Raw genomic sequence first — 13,999 nt, 5'->3', positions numbered from 1 at the left:
TGGTGATGTTTTCTGATTGGCATTTAACTCTGTATAACTCAAGACAACTATCATGGTTGAAATAGGTGAGAAATACAAGGTGTAGCGTGAGAGCATGAACAATGGTTGAAATGCGTGAGTCTCACAGCAAAAGCGTGAGACTTGAGAGCCCTTTTCAAAGGGACAGTATTCGTTCATGTTCGATTATTTGTAAACTCTGTGGGAGATCTGCAAACCTTGTTTTGCTTTATGTTGTCAAGGTAACTATAATGAAAGGCCAAGTGAAGGCTGAATGGTTTTGTTGAGACATAGGCTGACCTACCAATGGGGTCTGACTCTCAGATCTGGTAGAGTGGCACATGCAGTACTGGTTCTTCTTACAAGACCACTGTTTTGTCCTCCAATGATTCAAATCCTCATTTGTCTGTACTACCAGTAAAACATGGCCCAATATGTTTGTGTCATTCTTAACCCTGGCATTTCCTCCTATTGTAAAGACAGTAAAAAGTGTATCTTGTGTCGACTTAAAGTATAAAATAAATTAAATTATCTCAAAATAGTCTCATGTTTTATAATTTAGCAACATTACCAACGCTAGTAACTGCCTAAATCACCATGGTTGTATTTCCTTGTGTAGGCTATATCCTATTCTTTCAGTGCCATCTTGTGAAAGTTTAAGGTAATGACAGAAATGTTACAGACACATGCAGTACTAAATCGAGCAGACAGTGTCGCTATTATAGCGCCACTGGAGTTCATAGAGCCACTCTGAACTCGACCATTTATGTAGCCTTAGGATTTAAAATCACCTAACCTAACATGAGAGGTTTCGCTCTCATTATGACTCTGGACCTACTCTGGACCTAGCTACTCCCCAGGCTTTAAAGTAACCAATTTAAATATGCATGGTTGGTTAGTACTTGTTTCATTGACATATCGATGTTTTATCATTTATAAATCTGTGCACAGAACCTAAATGACTAATACCACTACCAGTGATAGAAAATACTACCCTAATCCACCGTCGTGCTACGCTTGAGCTAGAATGGGCAAACTATTTAGCTAGCAATAGCATTAGCAAATGTGGCAAGTTTGATAACAGTGCGTTATATATACATTTTTAAAAGAAAAGGGGGCCAAAGATGCTTCGTAAATACTGAACGAGGAGCCACTGCTAGCAAAATGTCTGACAACCAATGTCACTTCGGAAAAATAATTCTCAAAAAAATACCATCCAGATGAAAGTAGGCGTTGAGTGTTCCAGGATGAGTCTGGTCTGCCTGGACTCAATCAAAGCTATTAGCACTCGACCTAGTATTGTGACTCTTTTCATCTGATCTGACCGTTAGCCCATCTGCTAATTTATCATGTTACTTGTATTTTTATGTTAGGTCTTAAACACCCGACTTAAATAAATCTTAGCCTACCTACTGTACCAACGCTTGTAGGCACAAAAACGGAACACGCGTACGGATTTTTGCGGCAGAACATTTGAGACTAATGAGAGTGACGTCAAAGGCGGTGTCTGTTGAAGTAACGTTAGACTGCATTAGCTATTTAGTGCTAGTTCACTGAAAATGTATACAGTGATTCGTCCACTTTATAGGACATTAATGTAATTTATAATTTCTCAGAAACATAGTGAAGAAGGGTAGTTGACGCTTAAGACGCTTGTAAAAAGTAAAAAGTAAATTAGTGTAGCCTTATATGTCACAATTTTAGAGATCTGCTTTCAATAACATTACTGAAATCGTTTTTATCACATTGAAGAAAGCCTTGAATGGCCTTTACTATGAGCAGTTGGAAGTTGTGTAAGGTTGTCTCTATTTCTCTTTTCTAACTCCCCCTCTTACTCATACTCACAAACACATACACAAACATTCGCTCTCGTCCGTGGAATTGGTAAATATATAGACTGTTGTGATATTGCTGTGTTCCTCAGTGACTCCCATTTCCCTAGTCTCTCCATTGTGTGGGTGTGCACAGAGCTGGCTCCTTGGCCCTTAGAGTGAATGGGCCTCAGCCATTCATCGTGCACACAGAACCTCATTAGAACTCTATAGAAGCACAATGTGAGACCCACATTAGACACTTCCTCACAGTGGCACAGACACCGCACAAAGTGCCAGTTTGCTGCTAAGCTAAGCGCATTGTCTTCTGATTCATAGAGTCTGGCCCTCCATTCATGATATTAAGTTCGAGTGGTGGAATATCAATTGAGGGTGCAGTGGCCTGGTATCTTTTTAAGAGCTCAAGGGGGGTAGAGAAAAGGAGTTTAGCCGGTTTGCAGAGTGCTGGATCTCAACAGGACCATTGTCGTGTCTGTGAATGGAGGAACCCTGTTTTTTTCCCTCCAATAGTGCAAAGGAGAAAATACATCAAATAAATTCACATGATCTTGCTTTCAGTACATTTCCAAGAGCTACTGTCAGAATAGCTCAATTATACCTCCCTCCCTGGGAGAGTTGCCTATTCTTGGAATCGGACTACTGAAGAAATTTTGTTTCTCCACGACGATATGCTGTATTCTTTTTTGACAAGACAACTGAACACAACTTGAAATAGATAAATAAAATATCACTGCAAGACTTGTTCAGTTTAGTGGGGCGTCGTAGGCCTCAATACTTCTAATTAGTCAAATGTGCCACAACAACAAAGAAACAGAATGTGGACTATTGTCAATGCATCAAACATCGCTTTCACAAGCATGTTACTGCTGGAAGCATTTTCTCTAAATGAATATTACCACCACACTGTCTACTTATGTGGAGATGAATAGCCACATCCTGCAGTCCATGGCTCCCTCTGGCATTAACAAATTATTCCCCCAACACCAAACAATAGCTTAGGGGCACTATTACAAACAAAAGGCCTGCAAGGAGCATGTAAACACTCAGAAGGTCCCTGAAGGTAGACACTAGATAGCACCCAGCCTGGCTAACTCGCCATCCAGCCAGCACTGATATGCTTCCTCAATCATCCTGGAGAATAAAACCTCAAATTTGATTACAAGCCACCTTTGGCTCCCTAACGGACAGACAATGGAGCTAGCTGTCCGGGGCAATTTCCATGCCCAGCATGAGGTGCCCCCCCCCAGCACCCCGCACCCCATCGCCCGGACATGGCTTTTTTCTGTGCCCCAGTTTTGGTTGATTTTCATTCACTCTCTTTTCTTCTGCTCTATTATGATGTAGAGGATCATTAGCTGGAACAGTCATCGTTGTGCAGGGCTACACACGCAAGCCACCAACTGGCTAATTTATGCCACAACCCTGCTCTGTGTGTTTCTTTCAGGGTGGAACCAGTATTACTGTGCCTTTAGAAACAATTCATTTGATCTAATTGTATATGGGAACTCCTCAAGTTGATATGGGTTTCCTGTCCAGAAGTGACAACTTTTAACATTAATACACAATGAAGTAGTTTAAGGTTAGTCGTAAAGTTGCTGAAATCTTAACCTGATAAGTTCTCCAAAATGTGTTTTTTTTCCAAAAGAGTTACAGGTGCACATGGTTGACACATGGTTGACATGCTCCTGTCTTGTAGTATATGAACCATTTCAGTTGACACAGTTAGTCCACAGCTCCTTACTGGAGCTGTGGACTAAATCTCTCAAGATACTGAATGATAAATTAGAGGAGGGAAGGCTGAAAAAAAAGGTGAATTAGCTCTTCAGTTGGTCACACTTTATCTGAAACATCACCTGAAAGATAAAGTGAGGTTGCAAATGAATCAACTGTATCAATCAAAATACCAATCAACCATACATGTATGTTGTGGTCCAATAATTCTTCCTTATTATCTTATCTCATAAATGAAGCTCTGACATGAGCATGTGATACACTTCACAGCATATTAAATACAGTCAACTGATTCTTAAATCAAACCATATAATATGCACTGTGTGAAAGATTTGCTAAGTATTTGATTGTGCACTTTTCAATGGGACACAATGGGGTGTTCTGGGGGAGGCAACAAAGAAGAGAAACTATTTACTGCAGGAGAAGTCTGTTTGGTTCACGTTAAACTTTGGCCAGCAGTCCATTGTCTCTGGTGTCTATCATTTAATAGGCAAGTTGACACAATGAATGAGTCGGGCCCACCTTCTGCCACTCCAGAAAAGGGCCCAGTCTTATCTGAATTCCGAATCACATTAGAGCCCCTTAGCCAATCACACCGCAGCCCTAGAGAAAAGTGCAGACCCTGGAGGAGAAGAGGGGCGAGCTTTTGTTTTCCTGAGACTTTAATGAAGTTGGCCTGGTCAGTCTTGGAGGGATTAGCTCCAAATTGTATCACATCATCACCACGGTGACTGTTAGCCAGTGAGGGAAGAAGGGAGTTGGAGAGTTTAGGTCAGTGCGTGTGCATGCGTTTGTGTCTGTGATCGTTATGATCCCAGTGCAAAGCGGAAAGACAAACAACATGGCTGGATCTCCCCCTGTGCACCCAGGCTTTGGGAACTCAGGGAAGAGCTTTCTCATCGAAAACCTGTTGAGAACAGGTCCTGTCTTGGCAGCCTCTGAGGGAATAGCAGGTGGACATCAAACACGCGCTCCGCTTGGACCCCAGAGGAGAACATGGGGCCCTCAGCACTTTGTCTACCCAGACCAGAGTCAAAACCCTTCACGAGTCAAAGACACAGGAGTGCGTCTACCACATTTAGGTAACTAGAATGCAATAGATGCCATCACAGAGCTGTTAGTTAGAAATGATTGTGTTTGAGTACGTATTATGTGTAAGTGATTTTAAATGGTATTATCAGTTTTTATTAATTGTTATTAATGTCAATCAGATGCGTTAGATCAGTTATTCTAAATAACTGGTGAAATATATGAAACAAAAAAGATGACATTACATTATCATCTGTTGTCTTATGTTATTCAATGTAGATTCTAAAAAGTTACTAAAACTGAAATCACATTACATCATGTAAAGTAAGTTTCGAAAACATGAAACGTACTAATACCACTCATGCACAAACTTTAAAACCAGTGACAGACCACAAATAATAGTTTAGTTTAGACAAAAACATATTATTTTCCTTCTTGTATAAAGAATTTTTCATGTTAGGGCAGGTCAGGTTACTTTGGTTACAATTGAATCAAATACATCAAGTTTAGTTGACACAATGTGATAGTAAAATCACATTCTTGTAATATATAAGTTATACTACATGGTTATTGCCATTGGCAATTGATATCTTAACATACCATACATTAGCACATTATGGAAGTTTATTATAAAACATTGCCAGTTGTAGCTTGTTATATAGGGCCTTGTTCTAATCCAGTCAATTGTATGGACAGAATTATCTGCATCCAAAACTGAATTGTTAAAAAATAATAAAGTATATACAGAACAAATACCTGCTCAAAAGAACTGTTTAGACGAATTTATATTGTTTTACCGTGCATGTTAGAAAATGACATGTCCTTGGATGATAGCAAGTATTACAGTACTACTAAATTCTGCCCTGAGTTATGACAGGTGATACGAGAACACCACAATCATCTTAAACATGATTTTTATGAGGCAATACCAAACACACTTTAAACTATAATTTAAGGCAAATCAAATGTGCTCCTTCCAGCAATATAGCTGTATGTTGAAATGTGTCTAATTTGTTGCTTTCACCTACCGATTTACAGGTAATTTACTTTGTTAAATTAGTCTCAAGCACTGTAGGATCATTATGTCACTGCCATGGTAAATCTTATTTTGCAGTGGTGGCAGGTTACACATTCTTGGATAAACTGTTATTACTTCATTGTAGGAGCAGTGAATAACAAATAATAATAATTTTGTGCTGACATGTTTCCACTTCCTTGCTGCATATTCCTGCTGCATGTCAATGTCTGCTGATCTCCCTCTATTTCTCCTTCTTTCACTGTTTCTATCTCTCCCTGTCTCCCTGTCTCCCTGTCTCCCTGTCTCCCTGTCTCCCTGTCTCTCTCTTTCTCCCTGTCTCTCTCTTTCTCCCTTTCCCTCCCTCCCTCCCTCCCTCCCTCCCTCCCTCCCTCCCTCCCTCCCTCCCTCCCTCCCTCCCTCCCTCCCTCCCTCCCTCCCTCCCTCCCTCCCTCCCTCCCTCTCTCTCTCTCTCTCAATCCTTCCCTCCCTTCATTTGTACTCCCAGGTCTGCTGGGTGGTGTGTTCCTGCCAGGTCCTCCTCCTCCTCCCTATGTGCTGGCATGCTGTGGTGGGTCCAGCCCCCCACCCATCTTCTCCAGTGAGTGTTTAATGCTTCATCAGCGATGCTTCAGCTCCCCTCTATGCACAAGCAGCAGGGTCTCCCATGGTCTCTACGGCTAATTACTGATGCTACACCAAATAGCTAATTCTCCACTCAACTCTCTGCAGTGCTATTCATGACCATTCACGGCTGTTTAGAGCCTGGGAGGTGCGGTGGGGGGGGGGGGGGGGGGGCTTTATTGCCACTGGGGGCCCCCTTTTCTTCTTGCAGATTCAAACTTATGCTCAGGAAAATATGCAGGGCTAGTAAACATCTCGTCTTCTGTCAGATTATGATTCTAATTACAGTAAGAGCCTTGTGGTAATGACAGCATCTACAGAAGGGTCTTTAAACGTACATTAATTGCGTTTTGTTTGACTGAATCCAAGTCGATCTTACAGCCCTTTATGTGTTAACTAGGATCAACTAATCTCTGTCAATTACTGTCCAAACAAGACATTGCCTATCAAAATTTTAATTCATAGCCTATTCACTAATGCGTGTAATTTTACTTTTCTATGATTTCAAGCTTAAGCAGTGTTACTTCAGCTTTGTTTTGTGTGTGGGTCTAGTAGTTATTGACTCCTGAGCCACCACACCTCCAGATTCCCCCCGACACCCTTAGGCCCTGAGCCCTCCGAGTGGGCTGACACTTTCCCACAGTGCCCAGCAACACAACAATGTCAGGCCTGGCCGTGACCAATCGCCACTTTCACTCCACCATCCACACGCGACCCCTCTGCAATTTTTCACCCCAGCAATGAACTCAGCCGAGCACAAAACCCTGCCATTCCTCTGCAGAAGGGGCAGGGCTGGGGACAGCCCCCTGGGCCTTTGTGTGGCTAAAGAGCCCATCTCTCCAAGTCCCTCCTTTCTCCGGTCTTTCACTCTCATTTCTGCCTATTGGGCGCCTCTTGACTGAAACATAAAGCACTCAATGAAAGTGACTTTTATAGACTTATTGGAGCTCATCTTCCCATACAGCCAGGGCCATACCTGCAAGTGAAAAGATTGAGCTTCGGAGCACTGAGCCAGCGAGTAATGGTCTTTCAAGAAACAGGCTTCTTTGTAGTGGTCGAGACGTGGTTGTGTGACTGGACCGCGGGGGCAGACACACACGTAGCACTCGAGTGACCTGTTAATCGTCCGTTTAAGTGGAAGCCATTGAGGTCCAATGGAGGACAGAGGAGCGTGTCCAAACCTGTTACGCACTCTCCCGAGGTGGTCTGTGTGCAGATTTGTCGTACAGATTAAAAAGGCACATTTGAATGGCCGGACTGAATAGTTTCACTTGACTTTTGTTGTGCGTGCACCTGTGAGTAAGGCAGCGTGGGATTGGCCCTCAGAGTTCACCTAATCCTTTTCTCCTCCGTAGAAACTGGATTCTATTCTGTGTTTAGTCACCCCCAGTTGGTTAAGTTGACAGATTGGCACCATTGCAATGGCGAAGGCTGAAGACTGAGGGAAATTGCCAGTGTGCAAATGGCCCCTGGTAGAACCCTGTAAACGTTAATGGTGAGCATGTGAATGAAGGAGAGACCTGGTTTTAGGACGTCAAAATGTCTCTTCATTATAAATCGGGCAGATGATGTAATATGAATCTATTCTTTCAGCGAACACTTTAAAGCTGGTGTAGACAAGTTTTGCAAAGCTAGCTATTTTAGCTTCTATTCCAAACGATTTAAACCATATCCCACTCCTTCACTTCAAAGCCACTCCTACAAAACACATGTACGCGCTGCCTGAACACTGAACTGCCGGGAGACTAGTCTAGTTAGTCCACGAGAGAGAGGTTTTGAGAGAGCATTGTTTTTTTCATGTCGCATTCACATGTAAGAACACACAAAACAGTATCATAATGAACATAAACATGGCTAACGTTAGTACTCACGACTTTCAAGCATGCATGTTAGTGTGGGAAATTCTATAATAGAGTTTGAACCTATTGCTGGTGAGCTATGAAGCCCCTTTAAGTCTCTCAGTTCTCGCCAGCGTGGAAAAGCAACACCGACATTGACTCTGGTTTTACTTCTTGCTAAATCCAATCTCCTTTTGCTGGTAGCCTTTTCAACTACTGTCTGTTTTCTCTTTCGTCTTTTGTGAAATCTGGAACTGAATTTATTGCCTGCTCTTTCTCTGCCATTCTTGTGCCTTTAGCTCGGTTGTTTAGAATACTTCTGCCTAGCGTACTTGAAAACTACAGTAATGCACATTGAGTGCAGGGGCAGAGTGCGCGCAGGTAGGTAGGTAGACAGACAGGTAGCCTGTCCAATCATTAGTCTCGGAACGGTCTTAATGATTTGTCATGTTTATTACAGTCCTGCGACGCCCACAGATTCCATATTACCGTCAAACCTTTAGATGTATTGGTTGCTATCAAGATGTGACGTATATTTAGGCAAATATGACAAAAGGTGCTTCTCAACAACATTGCCTACACCATCTTTAATCCAAAGTGACCTGCGGGGGAAAGAGGGGTTGATTTGAACTTGTGATTTCTTGATCTGCACTCAAATACTCCACCACTGAGGAATACCCAACACCAAAACCACTATGTTGTGGATGTCCATCAATTTCCACGCCTTTTCCAACTCACTCAAGTTTAGGATGTTTATAAGCCTGATGTGTTCTGCTGCTGTTGCATCCTCTCTTGCATTTCTCTTTCCGGATTATAGCAATGTTCCTTGTTACTCATGCAGCAGGGATGAAAATTACCCTAAATATATTCAATGATCCGACACATTACTTTGAAAAACAAAAGTATATTCCTCCCTGCTCTCTGCATCAGGAAACAAACTCATCAAAGCACAATCATGAATATTAACGTTTTTGTTCCTCCAGAGGCACCCAACATCTCGATATGGTCCCCGGACATGAGTCCCAAATCAAGAAGAGGAATCCTGAGAAGAGCTGTGTTTTCAGAGGAGCAGCGGAAGGAGCTGGAGAGAACGTTCCGGAGGCAGAAATACATCAGCAAAACAGACAGGAACAAACTGGCAGCTGACCTCAGCCTGAAGGAGACACAGGTATTACACAGGGCCTGTGAAATTATATTGATTTACATATATTATACACAGTCCATTTACATAGTCCCTTATAATGAACCATTGTACATAATGATTCATGATAAAAAATACAATCATCCAAGTTAATGTGATCGGTAAAAATAGATACGGATAGAGAGAGAGAGCTTTGTGTCCATGAACGTCATACACGATGATATCAAAGATTTCAATCTGCGTCAATCCAATGCACAATGCATAATAGTGATGATGGTGCACGTGGTTATTGTTCCAATAAATAACAGTCAAGTGGATTATGCAAATTCGACAATAATTAACTTGTCATTACGGCATGTCTAAAATATTATAATATATACAGTATTATATAGGGGTGTAATGATACACTCAGCTCACGATTCGATACGTATTACGATACTGGGTGTAAGATAAAAATACGCATCACAATATTTTGAACAACATTTTTTATTAAACAAATTCAATTAACAGATTTATTTCCAAAACATTTAACATTTTCAATCATTTTCTTTGTTGTACATACAATTTAGTTAACTCAGTTCAAGCGATTTCTGTGAATGCAATGAATGCACACATGATGCAGGTGCTCAGTAGGTCGCGCGCTGGTAGCTCAACCAATAGCATCAAACGGACGTCATTTTGTAAAAACATTGCCATAACTCTACGATACATCCTTACGCTCTAGGTGAAGATCTGGTTTCAGAATCGCAGGATGAAGTGGAGGAACTGTAAGGAGAAGGAGATCCATAGCGGACGCTCCCCCATGGAGGAGCTCATGTCCAGGAGCTTCTCACAGGAAGAGGAAGTGCAACAGCAACGACCAGAGACCTCAGGGACAACGTCAGACACATCGCCACCACAGAGAAACAAGGACCTCGGAGCTAGCGTGACAGAGCCTTGCAAGGAAGCTATGACTCTCAAACAGCCACTGACTCCCTGCAGACACTCACTTCCTGACCAGTGAAAGGACAATAAACCAAGATAGAGGAAGGACTGGTCTTTCCTCCGCCCACTAGATTATAGTAATCCTAACACATGATGCAATCATTCTTTCTGAAAACATGTAAGTGGACTCAGTAACAATAATCTTCAGATGTTAGTTTTATTGTAGCATGCTCTTCCTAAACGTATACAATTGAGTGAGATTGCCAAACACAAAACTGATGTACAACATGTTTGATTGTCACATTTTATTCAGGATCTTTTTTTTGTAAATAGTTTATCACTGAAGTACATCTGCTGTAAATAAAGTTTTTCAACATATAATTCTTCAAATAATGATTTCATTATAGGACACACCACTCCACTGGCAGAAACATTTCCCCCACTTACATGGTCACTGACCAATGTCCCATCACAAAATCAAATTGTTAACCCCACAGTTGATGTCTGAGTCATACATTTGAATTTTGCAGAATATTACTTAAAATAGACCCAAATGGTCAGTTTGCCAGTCTTCGTAATCCCCCCTAATCCTAAACCACAAAGACAGTCGGAGCACAAATATTGTCGGAAACAATCTGATCTGAAAATGTTAAACCTCTCTAGTAAAACAAGATCCCTAGAAACCACAATAAGTTATTAATGTAAGGCTACATTAAAGATTGCACCATAATATAATATAGAGAGAAATAAAATCACAGCATAGCAAATAATTGACAAAAACACCACAACAGCACCATCAAATAGAAATGTGCTTTCCGTTTGATTTAAATGACACAGAGATGCTACAGTACACTTTGTTATGCTGTAATGCTGAAAGTCGCTGGGAAAGTGCCTTCAGCAGTTTTGTTCCGTGAGGATTGTACACTTGAGGATGCGAAGGTAGCTCTGGACCTTGTTAGAGTCTCTACGGAAGCAGTAGAGCAAGTCTTGATGGTCCATGACGTTGAACTCACTCCTCTTAGAGAAGGAGGAAGAGGATGAGACCAGGGCATCAGGGGAGGATAGGTCACGCAGAGTGTTGCTGATAACCCCCAACAACTGCATCTAAGAGGGACAGATGCACAGACGCACACAAACACAGACACCAACAGGTGTTAATCAGACTAGCGCACACAGACAAACATACAAACCAGTTTGGTATCACATTAGCTACACATTACCTTCTCTGCCACCCTCTCCACTCCATTCCTCAACTCCTGCACCATGTCACTCATTTCCAGAGCCCTGTTGCTGCTGAGGGGGTTGAAGTCATTCTGCTTCTCCTCCTGTTCCCCTTCCTGGTCCTGCTGTGCCATCCTATGGTGAAGCTGGGACAGGGGGTCTCCCCAGGCTCCCAGCAGCCTCAGAATCACCTCTGTCAGCTCCTCTCTCTGGGCGGACAAGGTGGAGGAGATGAGAACAAGAGACACTGTTCACGGCGACCACAACAGCAAAACGTCACAACATCTGCTGCTTGATCCGCAATTTAGTTGTTTCCTGACACAACACAACCAAACATACAGTACCATACCGTTCTATAGCTATGAATTTGAGCATGCAGATAGAAACTCAAATTCTAATACTAAACCACATATTGTAAATACAAATGATGCACACTCCATGCACATTTGAAAAGTACAAAGGCATTTACTTACTGCTAGTCGCTGTGCATTCTCTTTGCCGTCTGGGGTTAGTATGTTGTATGTGTGACACTTTTGTCTCCTTATCTGATTCCTGGAGGGAGGGAAATGTTGTTCCTTTAGGGAGGCACAGAATACAGGGGAGATAAAAGTTCAAACCACATCAATCCAAAGCAAGCATAGTAGAAAACTTGAGACATACTGTAGGGAAAAACGTGATGAAAGAGAGAAAATAGAGTGAGAGAGACAGCAAAAGAGAAAGCGAGAAAGACAGAGAAAGCGATAGAGGGAAAAAAAGGATAAGACTAAAGCATGTAGAAAAGTAAAAGGACTCACAAACTCGGAGTGCAGATCGTTGGAAATCCCCTGAACCCTGGCTGACTGCTGGATGACCCTGTCAAGGAGGTCTGCCAGTGGCAGGGAATTGCACACTGCTCCATTTTGGGCACAGATGGGGGCACTGCCAGCCCTAAGTGGCACCTCCGAAAACACAATTGCAAGGATTGCGAACCACACTGCAGATTAAAAGAGCACAGCTATTCAATATCCCAAAACACATTATTAACTGCAAATCCTACTTTTTACTTCTTTCAGTCTCACCTGGTCTCATGTTTCTTGATGCAGTGGGATGCTAGTGATTATAGTTCTCTGTGTTTGTCTCCTGTCCAGTGCTCTGCATAAGAAACTGGACTCCTCTATGGCAATAGAGCTCATTAAATAACATAAGAAGTGGAAATAATGGTCTCTGTGTTCGTCATTGCTCTGCCGACGTGATTCTCCTATCACCCGGGAGCATTCAGAAGCAAGCCAGGCGGAAGAGAGAGTGAAGGAGAGAGAAATTATTGGGATAAAGATGGGCCAGGCAGCAATGGTATCTGGGATCCTCTGTGAATGTAAGGAGTTTGGCTGTCTTTTCAAGTTAGAGTTATGAAGTTGGCAGTTCTAAATCAGTATTGTCAACCTACTAATTTCATTGGGTAGCCAATGAGAGAATCAATCGCAATCATGATGAGTCAGAAGAGGGAAAATACAGAAGGGATGGAAGGCGTTTAAGGTCAAGATTCATGTATTGTCATGCCATTGGATTAAGTGTTTTGTGTGTCCTGCAAGCGTATACCATCATGTGAAGTCAGCGAGTGATATTGTGCCAACCACGCTTGTATTGGAGGTCCGTGAATGAGTGTGACACAACACCGACGTCATTATTCATTTGATGTAGAGAATTACAAACCCTGAGGGGTTGCTAAATGCTGACCTGTCCCTTACACTATCTTGAGGTAAGTCTCAAGGACGTTGAAGGACAATCAACGAAGACCGTTCTTAATGTGCCGTCTGTGAACAGTTTTCTCGATATTCATTTATATATTTGATATGGCAGCTTTCAGTCTTTTTTTCCCCTCAACAGACCAATACCAGATCCAACAGATCCAGCGTTATGTAGAAACATTTCTAACTGAGTTGACATAATTTCCTGTCGTAATGTAAATGAACATGTTTTAAAGGTCCCTTCTGTTTGTCAGGTGTGTGCTGGGAGACAGAGTTACTGTGTGTGGTAGATGTCAATAAAGACCACGTGAGAATGCAGAATTCACCATGTAGAACAAACAAATTAGAAATGAAGTTGATTCAATCTGTTATCTGTATGTCATTTTTAAATGCCTTAACATTGTAAAGGAAACACAGTTGGAGCCTTGACTGAATTGACTGATCAAATTCATGATTTTTATTCACTGTTCACAGTTTAGCGGCGTCTCTGGGCGTGGCAACGGTGGTGATGAGGACGGGGGATTGGGCTAATGGGGCCACAGCCACAGTCTCCACGGCCATCCTTGCAGATCCAGACGCTGGGTGAGTTCTGGAGGTCAAAGGTTGAAGACTTCAGGGGGATTACTCTAAAGGCCACTCTGTTGGTTGACTTGATGATGGAGGTGGTGGTGTGGTTCGGGGTCAGAGGCAGGTTTGAGGTCTCCTTCAGGCTCAGGGTCCCCATCAAGGTCTTGGTTGGGGTGAGGGACACGGTGGAGGTTGCCTTCAGGGGAGGGGTCACTGGAATGTTTGTGGTGGGAGCCAGGGTCTGGACAGCACCAAGGGTTGTGGCCTGGAATCAGATACCCAACAAGCATAGCATATATTTTAATTAGATGGATTATAAAAACCCTACTGTGACTTCAATCACTGTTATAATCAAG

At 42.4% G+C, this 13,999-nt stretch overlaps 2 protein-coding genes across 2 annotated transcripts; one reads left to right on the top strand and one right to left on the bottom strand.

The window, feature by feature from the left end:
* Positions 1–4,401: 4,401 nt before the first annotated feature.
* Positions 4,402–10,210, top strand: dbx2 (developing brain homeobox 2). Its single transcript, XM_067235120.1, has 4 exons — positions 4,402–4,642; positions 6,113–6,205; positions 9,050–9,234; positions 9,932–10,210. Exons 1-4 carry the CDS (start codon positions 4,402–4,404, stop codon positions 10,208–10,210), a joined length of 798 nt encoding a protein of 265 aa, XP_067091221.1.
* Positions 10,211–11,025: 815 nt separating this feature from the next.
* Positions 11,026–12,420, bottom strand: LOC136942266 (prolactin-like). Its single transcript, XM_067235119.1, has 5 exons — positions 12,411–12,420; positions 12,147–12,325; positions 11,826–11,927; positions 11,352–11,561; positions 11,026–11,235 (listed from the first exon to the last, which is right to left on the bottom strand). The coding sequence occupies exons 1-5, from the start codon at positions 12,418–12,420 to the stop codon at positions 11,026–11,028; spliced, it is 711 nt and encodes a 236-aa protein (XP_067091220.1).
* Positions 12,421–13,999: the final 1,579 nt, after the last annotated feature.

This window comes from Osmerus mordax, chromosome 4 (genome assembly GCF_038355195.1).
Source record: "Osmerus mordax isolate fOsmMor3 chromosome 4, fOsmMor3.pri, whole genome shotgun sequence".
Taxonomy (NCBI): Eukaryota; Metazoa; Chordata; class Actinopteri; order Osmeriformes; family Osmeridae; genus Osmerus; species Osmerus mordax.
This window is presented reverse-complemented; position numbering and strand designations above follow the sequence as displayed.

Excerpts from the sequence above, each read along its gene's own strand:
- dbx2 (XM_067235120.1), top strand. The coding sequence starts at position 4,402 with ATGGCTGGATCTCCCCCTGTGCACCCAGGCTTTGGGAACTCAGGGAAG. Across the intron at positions 6,206-9,049 it reads CCCCCCACCCATCTTCTCCA|AGGCACCCAACATCTCGATA; the intron begins GTGAGTGTTTAA and ends TTGTTCCTCCAG. Across the intron at positions 9,235-9,931 it reads TCAGCCTGAAGGAGACACAG|GTGAAGATCTGGTTTCAGAA; the intron begins GTATTACACAGG and ends CTTACGCTCTAG.
- LOC136942266 (XM_067235119.1), bottom strand. Across the intron at positions 11,562-11,825 it reads AGAATGCACAGCGACTAGCA|AGAGAGGAGCTGACAGAGGT; the intron begins GTAAGTAAATGC and ends TTGTCCGCCCAG. Across the intron at positions 11,236-11,351 it reads TGGAGAGGGTGGCAGAGAAG|ATGCAGTTGTTGGGGGTTAT; the intron begins GTAATGTGTAGC and ends TGTCCCTCTTAG.